General features: G+C 40.9%; 1 protein-coding gene across 1 annotated transcript; it reads right to left on the bottom strand.

Annotated features, from left to right (window-relative positions):
- Positions 1 to 3,346: 3,346 nt before the first annotated feature.
- Positions 3,347 to 17,679, bottom strand: LOC139142055 (uncharacterized). The gene is made up of 4 exons (XM_070711845.1): positions 16,975 to 17,679; positions 7,446 to 8,090; positions 6,721 to 6,822; positions 3,347 to 5,421 (listed from the first exon to the last, which is right to left on the bottom strand). Exons 1-4 carry the CDS (start codon positions 17,558 to 17,560, stop codon positions 4,928 to 4,930), a joined length of 1,827 nt encoding a protein of 608 aa, XP_070567946.1. The 5' UTR covers positions 17,561 to 17,679; the 3' UTR covers positions 3,347 to 4,927.
- Positions 17,680 to 18,298: the final 619 nt, after the last annotated feature.

The following is an 18,298-nucleotide window of genomic DNA, read 5'->3' as shown; positions in this document are numbered from 1 at the left end:
TCATTTATGTGTCGCGATAATTCGCGGCAAGTAATGTCTTCTCAGCCTGAGTCTCATATCCAGCGTAAATCAAAGTACTCCAAAATACTTCTTACGAGAAGATACTAGTATTCTTATCATATTCGCAGCGTAAGACGGCGACATTGCCCATTTGGATATGATTCTAAAAATATACAAGAGGAATGTAACGACGCTGAGGCCAAGCACAGGACTTATATTCTATTTCTCTGATAGTGATAAAAATGTTAAGTTGATTCCAATTTTATATTTGAAAAGAACTTAAGCATACCACCGGTCGAACACTAATTTTCCTGCACGCATATGTCTGCTGCCACGACTCCGACAGCCGAGGTTTGAAAGTTGTCATTGTCAGACCGGAAGTCGGCCCAATCGACGACAGCGCCCTCTGTAATGTATTGTCCGCACTGTCTGAACATGTAGTACATCTGGTGCGAGTTTTCACTCAAATCCACTGGCCACATGTGAAATCCGTACATGTCACCTTGGAAAGCATCGTTGGGCTTCATTGGACTGAATCCTAATCTCAACGTTCCCATGCCGTAAAGCAACAACTCCTGTGCATGCGCTCTTGTTCTGATCTTGATGCCATCTTGATATATATGATAGGACGCCTCATCAGGCAGTGTTCCGGACACACAGAGAAAGTGCCACAAGCCATCGTTTGCTCGGCTAGAAATGTACGAGCTGGTGCTCGGCTAGAAATGTACGAGCTGGTTAGATGTTGGTCATCGTTGTATTTAGTAACAACAAGCTGACGGTGATCAACGAAGATGCTTTTTGTTTTATTGGTATCATTGCTACCGGAGGCCTCAAACTCAAATAATGTTCTGATATAGTTACGATTGGTGGCTGTTTTCGTCCACAGACAAAATGTAAAAGCTGATAAGTTTCTAGCCACTCCAGCATGCGACAGTGAAACTCTGGATGAGCTGTTAAGGACGTACTTTGATGAAGTTTGGTCTGGAAAGTGAAAGCGTGGAGAGATCATTAGTTTGATATAATAACTATAGATAACGTACTAGGTACAGAATGATCGAAATTGCGATTCAAGGATATGATATCAGCCCTTTTCAATCGTACTAAAAAAAAGTTTGACAGTGTGTTAATATCGACGGGAAACGGAAAGTATCGGGTTTGCCATCTCGTAACCAGAATCGATTGTGATGAAGATCGTGAGGAGGGGAGGACAAAGAGATATAAAATTACATATATGTTGTTGATGGTCATTTATGTATAGCTTTCAAAAGAATGCGTCAAATATTTTAGTTTATGAAAGAATTCAGTATTGTAACGCTAGTAATCGAGGCTGTCCAAAAATTTACACCGCCTGTTCGTGATATCGAAGGAATCGATGTAGAATCTGAAGAACAGCCCTGGTATCTTCCTTTCATCATGAAAAAATCAAATATCTCGAATAGAATACACAAACTTGAGCTTCATTTGTGACTACCACGTACATGAACTTTTCAGTGAAAGAGACAGTCATGCCTTTATCTTTTGAATATCAAGTCTTCATCATTTTAGAGTTTAGATACTGTATTATACTGTATCCAACTGATATTATATTACCATGCCCTGTCCGTCGCATTTTGATTGGTCGAGCTGAACCTCGTGACTGACCACAAATACACAGTAATGGTTTGTTTACATGCCCGTGAATATGAATAATAAGATTAACAACTCAAAGTATTGTAACTTTACAGCTGAACAGTAAATCATAATCAATCACAAAATAAAATGGAGCACTTGTGGGCCAAGTTGCGATACGTTTTTTCTGAAAACATCGCCGGATTTGCCAAATGTTTACAGTTGTCGTTCGCTTGGGAAATTTTCGCAAATTTTGACGGTTTTCTTGGGTTCGTTGATAATATAATGGAAATAACAGACTCCGTCCTGACCATTAACGTTTATTTATGGGCCCGGGCTCGAAGAACGCAAATTTACGGGCGAGGCTTGTTAATTTTTGGCTTCCTCTCGTCCTTGCCCATAAATAAACGTAAATGGTCAGCGCGTCGCCCGTTATTTCTATAATGAACAGAGGGAGAAAAAGTTAAACACACCTGCAGGACACGTATTCCCGAAATTTGCGCAGATGCACGTATCACCATTCGCTCCTGGACTCAGGTTTTCCAGACAAGCACCTCGTACCATACAGGTTTCAAGACGACAACCGGGCCGGTCTGAAAGTTAAAACAACTAAATTTTCGCACATACCTAGCGGGCTTTTCAAGATTAAGAACTTCCCTCACACAGAAAGCACTTTCACTCCAATCAAGATTGAACTCGTATTGCCAACCGAACGCTCTGAGTCAAGATTTTCTACGTTCTTAGTATAAACTGTCTTCCAAACACATTTGATGGAGATGATTTTCCGTTCTAAAGGTCGTAGCACAAATTTTAACTGCAGTTAAAAATAAACTACGGGTCTGAAACCAAAATAACAAAATTCCTTAGTATAGGAGAATATCTTACCAGCGTAGCATGCATTACGGTTGATTTTTGAGTCAGTTTTTGTAATGTGTGCTAGTATAATACACGGGACAAAGCACGGTTACGTGTGTTTCGATACATCGCGGCCGTCGCGTGGCATGCTATGCATATATTACGGAAAGTTTGCCCGTCGCAGCCCCGCGAAATAGTAGGTGCGCGCATGGAGTCTCTTGGTATCTCCATGATGCGCGTCAGCGCTCTAGCTAAACTGGCCGATCATCGGACGCGGAAGCAGTTTTAAAGTCCGAATTTCAGGAATTTGATACTTACGCAACGCGGGCAGTTTCTTAGTAATTCTCTTGACACAGACAGTAGCTTTTCACAATAAGCGAAACAGACATCGTGAAAATAGTCTGATTTTTACGTGAAAGGGGTAAGCCACAATGCAAGCCAAATCCGTTACGTAATCATATCCATCGAAGGACAGTTGTTTCAATAGCTCTTTTACCGGTTCCAAGATGCAAGGCGCTAGGGTATACACAATCTGATTAAAATCAGATGTAGAGTACGGCGACGTCTACTTACGCGGTAGTGAGAGGCGACAGCAAGAGAATACCGCGTAAGTAAAGACATCGCGGTACTCTGCATCTGATTTTAATCAGATTGGGGTATACAGAGCTTACGTTACTCATAGAACTATTTAGCCATAGGGTAAACCACAGTCCCTCTATCCACATAGAGGGACTGTGGGTAAACGCAGGGTACAATACTCAAAGATCACTCTGGCAGGTAACACAATAACATATTTATATTTTCGTCGCCAATGAATACAAAATACACAAGTTTTTTTTGGAATTGCATATTTGTGTCATTCTTGTGGAATAATCCGTTTTACAACACAAAAATCAGTATATTTTGTTGTTTTTATTGTCAATAAAGTGTTTGATACAGCCACAGTAAAGCATTATGGGATAACCGGAAAAGGTCTATTACAGCCGAAGGAACTGCAAATGGTCACAACATGGAACTGAGGTAGACATAATCACAAAGAAAGGGAAACGAATATAGTGTCAAATGAATAATGACCAGGCAGACGAGGCGTTTCTAAAGTTGAGGGCGCACTTTGCCTGCCTATAATTTCACAAAGAAAAATTACAAATAACCTTTGCTATGACCATGATGATTGTAATATTTTACGTTCTTCTGTTTATTAATTGAGATTTCTTTCTCCGACCAAATTAATTTTGCATTATTCAACCTTCGAGTTTTAGATTCAATAAAATGGCTTGAATCTAGATAAGTAGCTCGATGAAATGTATACAAATAGTCGATCATACCAGCGACGTAACTAAAATGAGGTGATGGTAAATTGAAGTACTTGAGAGCAGTAAGGGACCGTCTCAGATTGTCGCAGAAGTTCAAGAAACGAATTAGAAATTAATTCGTTTTGATCAAAACCCCTCCCCCTCCCCCTAAACGAAACTTCAAAAGTGCGAAATGTTTATGTCTGCCTGAGGGTGCAATGTCGCATTTTGCTATAGCTACTAAAGACTTTACTTTACAATCTGATGATGATGATGATGATGATGATGATAATGATGATGATGATGATGACGATGCTTGGGGTGGTGGGAGGGCGGTAGCGGCGATGGTGACATTGAAGATAGGAAACCGTACCATAAACGGCAAAATTACTGAGAATCTTCCACGCGTGCCTTTTTGTTTGAAAAAACGTGTCATATTTAATCTGGCATTTGAAAACTATGAAAGAAAATCACGAAGAAACTGTGAGATATAATGAAATTTCTATGCCTCATCCACTTACTTTGCTGGAGACAATGATCGTTCTTAACAGATGATGATTCTCTTAGTCTTATCTGAAAAGGGTGTGAGTCCAATGTAAAACTGTTAAACGCACTTGTGCTGGGAATATACGATCAGGCAAATTTAAGATTATTAGGTAAAATATCTCACAAAATGCACGTCCCATTCCGGACACCTGGTACCACCACTTATATAGTGGTTCAAGATTGTACTACCGATTTTGTCAGTGATCTTATGTTTCTTTGTGTGTTTGTTTTTACTGTTTATTGGACCTGTAATTTATTTGCCTTGAATGATAATGATTGCTGGAATTGATTTGATGTCATATTTCCTTCGGAGCCTGTTGACCAAGCCAGCGGAATTACAATTTTCAAAAGCTCGATTATCTAATATTATCGCGGGGAAAATGAATCCAGCAACATGGTGATACAAAAATCAGTTTTAAAAGATCTACGAAATCTTCAACTTGTAACTAATAGCGGGGAAAGAAGAGTCTGGTGCATGTCTTTACGTCTCCTTGAGGCAGACGTCTGCCGGTAAGGTCGCGACAGAGGTGCCAACGGCAGCGTCTAAGAACATAGACCAGGACACCAGTGCGCCATCAGTGTAGTATTCTCCGCATCTCCTCGACATCAGATAGATCTCCGAGCCTTCACTTCTGAGGTCGCGACTCCAAAACTGAAAGCCGTACACCTCTGCGGAGATGCTCTGTGTGTCCGGGGACCCAGCCAGGCTGATCGTCTCGAGGCCGCGCATGGTCATGGCTTGTCTGAAGAATGGCCTGGTGATCATCATGCCGTCTTTGTAGATGCGCAGGATGGTATTTCGGTCTCCGGCGAGCTCGCCGACAATGCAGACGTGGTGCCATCGGTTGTCCGTCACCTTCGAGGGATCCAGCGTGAGGTAGGAGTACCAGCTGTGACGGTTTCCCGCCGTACGTTTGCACGGCCAGGCTAAAGCCATGAAATTCGATCTTCTGTATGGCGTTATTTGCGGTCGATGTTGGCGTGGTTATACTGAAAAGGGTACCCCTGGATGAGGAAATCTTCAACCACATACAAATGCTCAAACTATCGATTTGGGTGACTCTGTCGTTCACATTCACGTCAACTCTGGACGAGCCATCGAACCGAAGTTTTCTTCCCTCTGTAGAGAGTAAATGAGATGCCATAAAGCATTCGTTGAACAACCGACGATTCCGAAGAAGAATACGCTCAAAATGATATTGACACACTCGTAATTATTTGGAATGATGAAACATACCGGTACAACGCAGAAAAAAGCCAGAACGAAAAATCACATCAATGTTATGTGTGGCAATGATCAGCTCGATTGTGTAACCCATGAAAAATTGTTGGGTGTAACCATTGACGACACCCTAAATTGGCAAAAGCAAGTAAATTCAGTTTGTAGTAAGGTAGCCTTTAAATTGCTGCATCTAAAACGTATTCGTCCCTTTTTAACTCAGAGAGCTAAGATGATATTTTACAATTGTTTTATATTACCCCATTTTGACTATTGTTCTAACATATGGGGTCATTGTTCCAACAAACTTTACTTCGTGTTGAAAGACTACAGAAAGCTGTAGCCAGAGTAAATTTTAGACTCAGATTTTAGCACTCCTAGTCGTAATTTATTCAACGTTTTAAACTGGTTACCATTTAGAGAAAGGATTGTTTTAATGAATCAGTCTGGATGTACAAAGTCCAAAATAATTTGGTTCCTAATTATTTGAATGTTTTTAGAAGTGTCCAGAACGTCCACAGTCGTAGTACAAGATCTGTAGACAGAAATGAATTATATATTCCAAGACACAGAACTCAAATTTTTAAGAGGAGTTTTACGTATAGCGGTGTCAAAATATGGAATAGTTTACCAGCAGATGTCAAATTTTGCTCTACTCTTCACTCTTTTAAAACGAAATGTAAGTCTCATCTTTTGGCAAAATGTAATTTTTAAGCCATTTTTGGCGTTTTTTATATTTTGTCGTCTGTTTCTTGCTGTCTTAATGTTTTGTTTTTCTCTGTTCCGTTTTTTATATTCTTTAATGTACATATTGTATATTTCTTGCGTCTCGACACTGTGTGAGAAGAGCCTTCGGCTCAACAGTCTATCGAGTTTAAATAAAGTCTAATAATAATAATAATAATAATAATAACATACCAGAACTAAAATATTCCGAAAATAGAGTCGCGTCTTTACGAAACTTGACAGGTATAAAAGCATTTTATTAGGATCCGTTTTGTTATGCCAATGAAACGAACAGCTGCCCATGCCATGTCATAGCCTAGAATTCTATTCGTCCGCTTGCCTCCGTACCCCCAGTGGGCCGGAGGTACGGAGGCAAGCGGACGAATAGAATTCTAGGCTAGCCATGTCAGAACTCCACTTTATTCATTGGCATTTGCTCCAGTGTACTTGAAATTGTTGATTTCAACAGCTTACCTGATTGGCACGACGTTTGTGACGGACATGAACACTGGCCCACGGGGGCATCGATGCAAGCACCTTCCGTCATACAATCAACGTCTTCACAATCTCCGTTGGCTGTCAATGAGAAGTACGTACTTGACGTGAAAGGCATTTTGGCAGTATACGTCATGATGTAGCACGGAGAACAGAATGAATAAAATAATATTCGTTACCACCATTTATATCACTCATATTTATTCGCCAATTCTTTCATTCGTTTGTTGGTTAATTCATTCATTCGTTCAGTCAGACAGTCACTTACTCGGTCATTTTGCCATTCGCTTGGCGATCATCCTAATTCGTGATAGGGATCGTCTCAGATTGTTGCATAAGTTCAAAAAGCGAAATTCGTTCGTTTACGGGGGAGGGGGTTTGACCTTCGTTCAATTGGTGAACTTCACTTTCGCACTTTTATTTTGTGATCACAAGTTCTCTTTACATTGTGCGTAAAAATAAACAAAAACTGCACACTCGTAACAACAAATTTTGCTGTAACTCTTTCCAACTCATTCAACTTTCAATGATTTTGTGTGCTTGTTTGTATGTTTGTTTATTTGTTTTTTTGTTTATATGTTTGTTTATCTTCTCCTGCCGCCCTGTGACTACACCAATAAAAGACAGAAAAGGCACAGGGGACTGTCGACAGTCTATCAGTAGGACTCACGGTTTTAAAGTGTAAACCAGAAAACTCAACTTACAGCAAAAATCTTTTTGCCTTGCCACAGTATTCTCTCGCTCAGCATTTCCTCCGAACATCGCCGACCATCCAACCACGTTGCCCTCCGTCGCGTCGCCGCACTCTTTGGCGAACGCGGCGATTTCATCCACGTTGAGGTGTCTGTCCCACATGTTGAACAGCGCCATCTCACCGACGAAGCCCTCTGTCCGACGATAGTCAATGTCCGGTCTGAAGCCGAGGTACAGCGTCCCGCTTCCCAGCACCGTCTCAACGTGCCCATCGCCAAGGATTGTGCCGGTGCCATCGACGTACAACCATCGGCGGCCCTTGCCAATTCTACCGACCCATGCCATACACACGTGATGCCAATGACCGTCTCGGGGTACACGCTTGAAGAGGGTTACCCCGCCGCCAGTCCTGAGTCGGTAGTTCCATAATTGCTCGATGAAGAAAGTGACGGCATATGAGATGGAGTGAGAAGTCGCACGGGAAGAAAAGGGGGATTGGTAGTGCACGAGCACCGTGTTGTCGTCATAGGTCATGCCGGCCACTGTCTTCATCCAAAAACACCAGGTCATTTCGGCCAACTCTTGAATGGGGTTAGATTCATCTAGATAAGTTATCGACGAAGTCCCATCAAAAAGAAGTTTGGCTTCCCTTGGTGCTGCAAAAAAATAAACCGAAAAACATCATCAATAATTATGTCATTGTCGCAACGGGACAAAGCCGTCATATGAGCATCTTTGTTGACATCTTAGACGTCGATTAAAGTTGTTGTTCACCAAACGCTTGTGTCGATACTTCGAATATGGCGCTCAAAACACGCAATCTCAAGTTGCCTTATTTGCCTTATGGCTTTGACACAGAGACAGACAGACACCCTGGAATGGCTTCGACACATTGTCACATACAGTCAGGATAGGCTTTGACACAGAGAAGCCAATCGACCGGGACGGCTGGGAGGAGTGCAAAGCAAGGCTGTAAATCATATTCAGAGAAACTCATTTGGCTAAATGAGAGCGCTGTGTCACTGACAACCGTATGCCTGTAATTAAGGATCCCATTTCACCAACAAATTGTGTGAAATGACAACCGTTTAAACTCGTTATGGCGGTTTACTTTGTGCTCCTTGAAACACAATCCGGTTTTTTTTTGCTGACTGTGCACGATACAAATGATGGCCCATCGGTGGCAGTCAGTATCAATGCTTTTATACATGCTAGCCGTACAAAAGTTTGTCATTTTGGTGTGGAGGCGTGTGTTTCGCCTATTTGTGGTGGTTACAGAACCACAGCGGCACTGTTCTCGTCTCCCCAGCGTTTTGTGTTTCGAGCTGAGCTGAAGATCGTTGAAACTGTAAATTCCGTTTGTCTACAGATTTTTCGACAATTGTCGTCGCCGTTAACGATTTCGTTCGGAAATTCTGTTCTCTTATCAGTTAGGGATGGATCATTAGGTCTCGGGAGGGGTGGTCAAAAACAGAAAAAAAAATTTAAGCAAAATTAGGAAAGACCACTTTGCATAATAAAAAAAATCAGAACGCACAAAAATGAGAAATCTGACAGTTTACTTAGAAAAAAATATTAGCACATCGTGACTCACTTGGACAGTACTAGTTTGGCTCCATCTATCCCATAGCAGCGATTTTATTCGAGGTCGTAGCAGGATTATCGAAACTGGGTTTACGTTAATAGCTTTCCGTCTCGATTTAATCACCAAATTTTTTTTTACGTTCAATCGCACATTGTATGCGACTTCGCTTCCCACTTCTTCGCATGTAATGGCACATACCAGGGCACTGGGAAACGATCATGACTAACGACACATGTTTTGAAAATGACGTACCGTTGACAGATCCTGACCGCCGTCGTCAGGGAAATATAGGTCACCATACCACAGCTTGCTAGTGTTAGCCACTGACGTTATGAAAACGTCAGTAGCTGGAACTTTCGACGATTTTTAAAACTACTTTTTGTATAAAATGTCGACTATTCTCCTTGTAGAACACGTTGAGATGTACAGTATTCAGCTTGTCAACTAAGCTTTGTAGGTCTACATGTAGAGACTGCATTGTTATTGTTGACAAGTGAATTGAGTCCGGACTGAAATTCAAACGTCAACAATAACAGTGCACTTTACATGTGTACATGCTGCCATGACACACAAAAAGCTAAAAAAAAACAATTTTCAAAGGTTACAGCCAATGTTCTCCTAGAGCGTAAAACTATCTTGGGGCTATTGACGTTATTGCTGATATATTTGCTATGTTTTCATGGGATACCGTTTCGCCTTCTTCTTCACCATAACCGTGCCTAATGCCCTGTGTTGAACTTCGTAAAAACATCCTGTTTGTGCGTCCATATCACATGTGTGCACAACTTGTTATGTTTGCTTGTTCGATTATCAATGAGTAATTGATCACACGCACAGAAGCTGTGTCGACAATTAGCTGGTATTTTCAGCATTGTTTGCGAGGAAATGGCTGTAGAGACATTGAATTTATAGCATTGTCATTCGCTTTCACTTAAAGATGGCGGTGTGTTTTGCATCACACGAATATTTGTCGAAAACATCAATTTTGCCCTGATGACGCGACGTCCCGCCTCTCTCTCTCTCTCTCTCTCTCCCCCTCTCTCTCTCTCTCTCTCTCTCTCTCTCTCTCTCTCTCTCTCTCTCTCTCTCTCTCTCGCCAGATTTCAGGTCGATGGCATGGATAGATTGCCCATGGCGATTGCAATTACAGTGAAAGCAATTGTAATAACTAATATATTATATAATTGCATTGCTGTAGTTCACAAGAATGTTATTTCCTTGGGGTCTATTTTTAGTGCAATGAATGATTCAATTTCGCTGCATCGTAAAACAAGTCAGTGTGCCTGCTTGCTCATCACTGAACAACGGTCGAAACGATAGAGTCGGCTATAAGATGGCACAGTGCCAAACGATACGGCCTTGTCAGAACTCGAAACCGCGGGAATCTACAAACTTGCCTCAATGACGGGAAATAATGAGTAATAGCAATCTGGTCTGAACGAGAAACAAAAATCAGTTGTTCTGTACGTTTGCAAGAAATTGCGAATAGGCTGCGTATAATTGCGAAGTTACAACGAAGAGAGATTCTTGACACACATATACAGGACGGGCGATGATTTGGGAGAGGAGCAGCCGGCTAACTATTAATCAAGAACAAACTTGTTTATGGAGAAGGACTTTGACTACAGAGACGTCTTGACCGACTGTTATAGAACCCTACCATGCCAAGAATTCAGGACAAATTCACAATGACGTGGCACGTTCACTCCGGTTTTGATCTTTTGGCATGATGTGTTGCCCTAAAGTTGCCGAGTAAATCGTCAGCGCGCTCGTGTGTACTATGACAACAAGTCCCCATACCGGGGAACCGAGAATCGGCAACTGAGTGTGCTCGGTCCATTAAGGTGCGGAATTGTGTTTTATCGTTTTTAGAAAGTTTAGCTTGAAGTTTAGAAAGCTAATTTAGATTTGTCTACATCTACATCTAAATTTTCTAAATTAGCTGAAAGTTTAGAAAGCTAATTTTGGTTTGTCTACATCTACATCTAAATGTACTAAATTAGCCTAACTATCCGATATTTAGCCGAGCTAAAAATCGTTCTAAACTTTCTAAATTAGCTCACATGTAGCCGGAGTTTAGATCGGACTTCCCCAGCCAAACTTTTACTCGGTGATATATCCGATATTTAGCCGAACTGAACTGTACTATCAAAATTAGCCCAAATGGAAAGCTTTTATGGGCTTTCTGGCAGACTAAGAAAAACATTTTGGGGTGATATATCCGATATTTAGCGCGATAATTATCGTTCTAAACTTTATAAATTTGATGCTATTTAGCTCGGGCTTTCTGGCAGACCAAGGAAAACATTTTGGGGTGATATATCCGATATTTAGCGCGATAATTATCGTTCTAAACTTTATAGATTTGATGCTATGTAGCTGGGGTTTTCTGGCCGACCAAGAAAAACTTTTGGGGTGATATATCCGATATTTAGCGCGATAATTATCGTTCTAAACTTTATAAATTTGATGCTATTTAGCTGGGGTTTTCTGGCCGACCAAGAAAAAACTTTTGGGTGATATATCCGATATTTAGCGCGATAATTATCGTTCTAAACTTTATAAATTTGATGCTATTTAGCTCGGGCTTTCTGGCAGACCAAGGAAAACATTTTGGGGTGATATATCCGATATTTAGCGCGATAATTATCGTTCTAAACTTTATAAATTTGATGCTGTTTAGCTCGGGCTTTCTGGTAGACCAAGAAAAAAAATTAGGGTGATATATCCGATATTTAGCGCGATAATTATCGTTCTAAACTTTATAAATTTGATGCTATTTAGCTCGGGTGTTCTGGCAGACCGAGAAATAATTTCGGGTGATATATCCGATATTTAGCGCGATAATTATCGTTCTAAACTTTATAGATTTGATGCTATTTAGCTCGGGCTTTCTGGCCGACCAAGTGACGCGATAAAGATCGGATATATCATCCCAGAACATTTTCCTAGGTCCACTAGAAAGCTCGAGCTGAAGAGCGGCAAATTCACGGAGTTTAGCCAGACTTCATCTTTTACTGTGAGCACGCGTCTGGGGGTGGCAGCCTGGCCGGCAACACGTTTGATAAGGCTATTAACATTAACATAATCCGCACAAATGGACGCGATCGTCGTGGAACTAAGATTATCTCAACACACCTTGGCCATTTGAAATGTAGCTGTATGGTTACATTGTTTTACATTCGTCTCCACTCCGCGTATCTGGTTTATTTGTCATAAACACTAGCGGCGGCTATTTGACAGTCTTTGTTTTTGACACGCAAATAAAATTCACAATTTTTCGTCAGCTTACTCACTGTCACATTCTTCTGGACCTTCTTAGTGACATTCAACTTCTGGCCTACGTGTGAACTGGATGACGTCGCATTTGCATCCTCAACTTCTGGCTTATTCCAATTGTCAATTATATACGAGGTACTATTCAGTGAGGTCTATGGGACAAGTCGCTTTTGAGCTTTGATTTTTCAAACATACCTCTTTGGGAAACAAATAGTACTTTCCTGGTTCTACAAGACTGCTCCTACAAGCTCAAACGTTTTACTCTAAACACGTGGGGAATAAAGATAACAACAGAAATGATGTAACGACGTTCAGTCCGATATTTTCCGGAAAAAACGTTTTCACTTAAGGCCTGACTTTCTAAACTACAGCTAATTTCTAAATCTACAACGCTATTTTGAAAGCGATAATTATTTTTTTTTATCCTATCACGGTCCCTGATCCTATATATCCTTGGAAAACGTTTTTCACCCAAGGCTCGACTTTCAAAATTACTACATCTTACTGTGAGCACTTGCCGCGGCTCACGCGCACCTTGGAGGTGGCAGCTTGGCCGGCAACACGTTTGATAAGGCTATTAGCGTTAATTTGCACCGTTTAATCTGCACCAAATGGACGCGATCGTCCTGGAAATAAGATTATCTCAACACACCTTGGTCATTTGAAATATGGCAGTATGGTTACATTTATTTATATTCGTCTTCACTTTGAATTGCATATCTGGTTTATTTGTCACGGACACCAGCGGTAACTATTTGACAGTCTTTGTTTTAGACGCGCAAAAAAAAATTGACAATTTTTCTTCAACAAGATCGTTTCAAAACTGCCACTGTTCTCTACTTCCCGACATTCAACTTCTTGCCAGTTGCAATGATCAATCATATAGGAGGTACTATTTACGGAAGTCTGGGGAAAAAGTAACATTGAGATTTGGATTGTAAGACTTTCCTCTTATAAATTAACAACGTCAAGCCCATTCCAACTTCTGGCCTATTCAAGTTGTCAATTATATACGAGGTACTATTCAATGAAATCTATGGGACAAGTCACTTTTGAGCTTTGAATTTTCAAACATACCTCTTGGGGAAACAAATAGTACTTTCCTGGTTCTACAAGACTGCTCCTACAAGCTCAAACGTTTTTTTTCGATCAGCCAGAGCCCTATCTAAATAGCGGCAAATTTATAAACTATAGAACGATAATTAGACGCGCTAAATATCGAACACATCACCCCCCCCCTCCAAAATTTTTTCTCGGTCCGCCATTCAGCCCGAGCTAAATAGCGGCAAATTTATAAAGTTTAGAACGATAATTATCGCGCTAAATATCGGATATATCACCCAATTTTTTTACTTGGTCGGCCAGAATGCCCGAGCTAAATAGCATCAAATTTATAAAGTTTAGATCGATAATTATCGCGCTAATTAACGTTTTTCACCCAAGGTTCGACATTCGAAATTACTACATCTTACTGGGAGCACTTGCCGCCCTGGAAGATATCCTATAATGCATTGCTGTAAGGCCAACGCCTAAACCGGAAATAGGCTCATTTGGCGTCAAGACACCAAGGCGAGCGGATCGGCTTCGCTCATCCAATCTTGCCGCATATGGCAAGCAATTGCGATAATGACGAATGCCTTATTTCCAAAATTAGTAAATAACATGCTTTATCCATCCCCACTTCAGTGAGACACGTTTCCTAGTCAGTAAATGACAATGGGGCCGTGGTACCCCAGGCCTCCCACAAGTATCAGATTGTTGTAGCGAATTCGAAGCAAGCAGCTTTTCTCACAGAAACAAGTTGAATATTAATGTACTCAGTAAAACGTTGTCAGGTACATGTAACATGAACAGTGACTGAGGTCGAAGTGACTAAGGCACCGGAATTGATTTGACCACAAACAACGGCAAAAGCCCGAGCTAAATAGCATCAAATTTATAAAGTTTAGAACGATAATTATCGCGCTAAATATCGGATATATCACCCCAAAATTTTTTTCTTGGTCGGCCAGAAAGCCCCAGCTAAATAGCATCAATTTATAAAGTTTAGAACGATAATTATCGCGCTAAATATCGGATATATCACCCCAAAAGTTTTTTCTTGGTCGGCCAGAAAACCCCAGCTACATAGCATCAAATTTATAAAGTTTAGAACGATAATTATCGCGCTAAATATCGGATATATCACCCCAAATTTTTTTTCTTGGTCGGCCAGAAAGCCCCAGCTAAATAGCACCAAATTTATAAAGTTTAGAACGATAATTATCGCGCTAAATATCGGATATATCACCCCAAACTTTTTTTCTCGGTCGGCCAGAAAGCCCGAGCTAAATAGCATCAAATTTATAAAGTTTAGAACGATAATTATCGCGCTAAATATCGGATATATCACCCCAAAATTTTTTTCTTGGTCGACCAGAAAACCCCAGCTAAATAGCATCAAATTTATAAAGTTTAGAACGATAATTATCGCGCTAAATATCGGATATATCACCCCAAATTTTTTTCGTGGTCGGCCAGAAAGCCCCAGCTACATAGCATCAAATCTATAAAGTTTAGAACGATAATTATCGCGCTAAATATCGGATATATCACCGCCAATTTTTTTCTTGGTTGGCCAGAAAGCCCCAGCTAAATAGCATCAAATTAATAAAGTTTAGAACGATAATTATCGCGCTAAATATCGGATATCACCCCAAAATTTTTTTTCTTGGTCAGCCAGAAAGCCCCAGCTAAATAGCATCAAATTTATAAAGTTTAGAACGATAATTATCGCGCTAAATATCGGATATATCACCCAAAAATTTTTTTTCTTGGTCGGCCAGAAAGCCCCAGCTAAATAGCATCAAATTTATAAAGTTTAGAACGATCATAGTAATTATCGCGCTAAATATCGGATATATCACCCCAAAAGTTTTTTCTTGGTCGGCCACAAAGCCCCAGCTAAATAGCATCAAATTTATAAAGTAAGAACGATAATTATCGCGCTAAATATCGGATATATCACCCCAATTTTTTTTTCTTGGTCGGCCAGAAAGCCCCAGCTACATAGCATCAAATCTATAAAGTTCAGAACGATAATTATCGCGCTAAACATCGGATATATCACCCCAAATTTTTTTTTCTTGGTCGGCCAGAAAGCCCCAGCTACATAGCATACATAGCATCAAATTTATAAAGTTTAGAACGATAATTATCGCGCTAAATATCGGATATATCACCCCAAAATTTTTTTCTTGGTCGACCAGAAAACCCCAGCTAAATAGCATCAAATTTATAAAGTTTAGAACGATAATTATCGAGCTAAATATCGGATATATCACCCCAAAATTTTTTCCCTGGTCGGCCAGAAAGCCCCAGTTACATAGCATCAAATCTATAAAGTTTAGAACGATAATTATCGCGCTAAATATCGGATATATCACCCCAAAATTTTTTTCTCGGTCGGCCAGAAAGCCCGAGCTAAATAGCATCAAATTTATAAAGTTTAGAACGATAATTATCGCGCTAAATATCGGATATATCACCCCAAATTTTTTTTCTTGGTCGGCCAGAAAGCCCCAGCTAACTAGCATCAAATTTATAAAGTTTAGAACGATAATTATCACGCTAAATATCGGATATATCACCCCAAAATTTTTTTCTTGGTCGGCCAGAAAGCCCCAGCTAAATAGCATCAAATTAATAAAGTTAAGAACGATAATTATCGCGCTAAATATCGGATATATCACCCCAATTTTTTTTTCTTGGTCGGCCAGAAAGCCCCAGCTAAACCGTGGCATATTTATAAAGTTTAGAACGATAATTAGACGCGCTAAATATCGGATATAACAACCCAAATTTTTTTCTCCGACTGCCAGAACGCCTTAGCTAAATAGCGGCAAATTTATAAAGTTTAGAACGATAGTTTGGTAGTTGTTTAGCTGTGTTTAGCCACTTTAGCTACATTAGCTCCCATAGTCAATACATGGAGATTAGAAACGCATCAGTGTAAAAGACACAATTCCGCACCTTACTCGCTCGGTCAAGTTCACGACCGTGCAGATAGAGTTCAAACCGATTGTCGCAACCTTAACGAGATGACTGGGTAATTTTGTAGGCGGGGAACCATTATCTCAGACTAACACGAATAAATTTTGTTTTTTTCAAGTCGACAGGGGTCTTAAAACCCATTTCTATATTAAATGAACCATCACAACACCTGTGAAATGCAGTTATCGAAACAAACTTTAAATCCAAAGGCTTCAGGAGTCTGACAACGGAGAAGTTCCGACGATCCCCCGTACAGATAAGTCAAGAAACCCCTCAACAATTTCACGAAAAATTAAAAAAACACATAAATCAACATTAAATATCACCATGTGAGAACAATGGAGTGCGAGGAAATATCCATGTCGTTGCCTGCCATCCAAGGCTGTGCGTTTCTTTTTACGGGTGTTCATAAATTCTGTTCATGAAAGTATAATCCGGCTCTTCTTTGCGTTGGTCTGTTGGAAAACGACCAATCATTTGCAACTGAACTTAGATGAGGCAATAAAGCCAAAGATTTATAGTTTTTGAAATTTTTAAAACAAAGCGTTGCTTTTATCTTGTGCAAACTTTAAATAAAGAAGGGGAAAAGACGGTTTATGTAACAGATTAAAGCGATATCGCATAAGTATTGTGTTTCACCTTACCGATATCGATGCCCGCGGTGTCGTCTTGCCCACCGTTACAGGTTCGCAGCTGGTTTTTCAGTTGCTCCAATTTTGTGGCATTTTCCCGGGCAGCATTTCTTAATTCAATCAGCTGGCTTGCAAGGCGCTGAAGGCGTCGGATTTCTTGGCTTTGCTCGGAGAGCTCTGACAGGAGTCGGCTGTTTTCGTCTTCAAGTTCATTGACTCTCGAAGTTTGAATGGTGTTTGCTTTCTGCAGTTCGTGTTTGTTGGCCTCCAGCTCGTCCATACGCCATAAGTGCTGCAGACCTATTCGCTTCAGGCTGTCTATCTTGTCACCCTGAGCCTGCAATCTCTTGACCAGCGCGCTGACGTCTTCGCCATAGGGCGACACCGAACTCGCCACTTCGTTCGGTTCGAAGCACTCCCCGTCGTCGGGAATGGGCAGCAGGAAGGTGTACGCGCACCCGTTGGCCTGCTTGCGGACTTCGGGAGCGTTGTCGTTCCCGTCAAATTGGGCATTACACGACAAATACAGCACGCATAAAGGAAGGAGTATCGACCGGCCCATGGTAGTACTCAGTACGCATACCTGGCGACGAAGCATAGCAGATGCCCCAATCACTGCGCGTGACTAAGGCTTATAGGACTCCCTTGATAAGCCACGGACGGCAAATTGTTTTTCAATGGATGCCTGTGTGTGCCTTTGAAAATCTTTATCGTGAACATGTAAACAATTATCCGCCGATCGCTTTATACGACTTTGCCTGCCAATATCAACACCCACGTAATCGTCTTTTCCGCCATTGGTTGATTCGCACAACTAGGGCCAGGCTTGTGTGAGTCCCTCTCTTTTCTGAGAGTGCAGTGTCATCGATATTACATTTCATTTCGACCCGAATACTACCACTCTACGGTGTGAGTTTCCACTTGCGTTTGTTTCGAAAAGCATGACAAGAAATTCGGTGCGTCTTTTTTTCATTTTTGCCTATATTTGGATGTCATTTAAATTGTAAAGTGTGACTCTACGCGATGACGATTAACCTTATGTAAAACTTCAGTCCAAATTAACCTACGGCCGTCGTTTTTCTGCTTCTTTTTCTGTTCATCATTTTTTCATTTGCAATTTCCACGTCCAAAAAAATGTGCAATATTTGGACAGCCATCACCGACTGAGGCAAAGTCACCGCACTTCACTCGAGGTCGAGTCAATGCATTTCGGGGCACGAACACTGATTTCATGCGCAGAGAAGATGTTGAGAAAACTTTGAAATTTTTAGCTATTTCACATTGCCCATTCACGATGTATGAAACCCTTGGTTTGCAGCTTTACACTCAATTTAGG

The sequence above is a fragment of the Ptychodera flava genome, chromosome 10 (assembly GCF_041260155.1).
Source record: "Ptychodera flava strain L36383 chromosome 10, AS_Pfla_20210202, whole genome shotgun sequence".
In the NCBI taxonomy this organism is placed as follows: Eukaryota; Metazoa; Hemichordata; class Enteropneusta; family Ptychoderidae; genus Ptychodera; species Ptychodera flava.
Note: the sequence above shows the minus strand (reverse complement) of the source record. Positions and strands in the feature narration are given on the sequence as shown.

Coding starts and splice junctions, on each gene's coding strand:
- LOC139142055 (XM_070711845.1), bottom strand. CDS start 17,560: ATGCTTCGTCGCCAGGTATGCGTACTGAGTACTACCATGGGCCGGTCG. Junction 8,091..16,974: donor CACCGCGGGCATCGATATCG/GTAAGGTGAAAC, acceptor ATTTTTTTGCAG/CACCAAGGGAAGCCAAACTT. Junction 5,422..6,720: donor ACAAACGTCGTGCCAATCAG/GTAAGCTGTTGA, acceptor TACTCTCTACAG/AGGGAAGAAAACTTCGGTTC.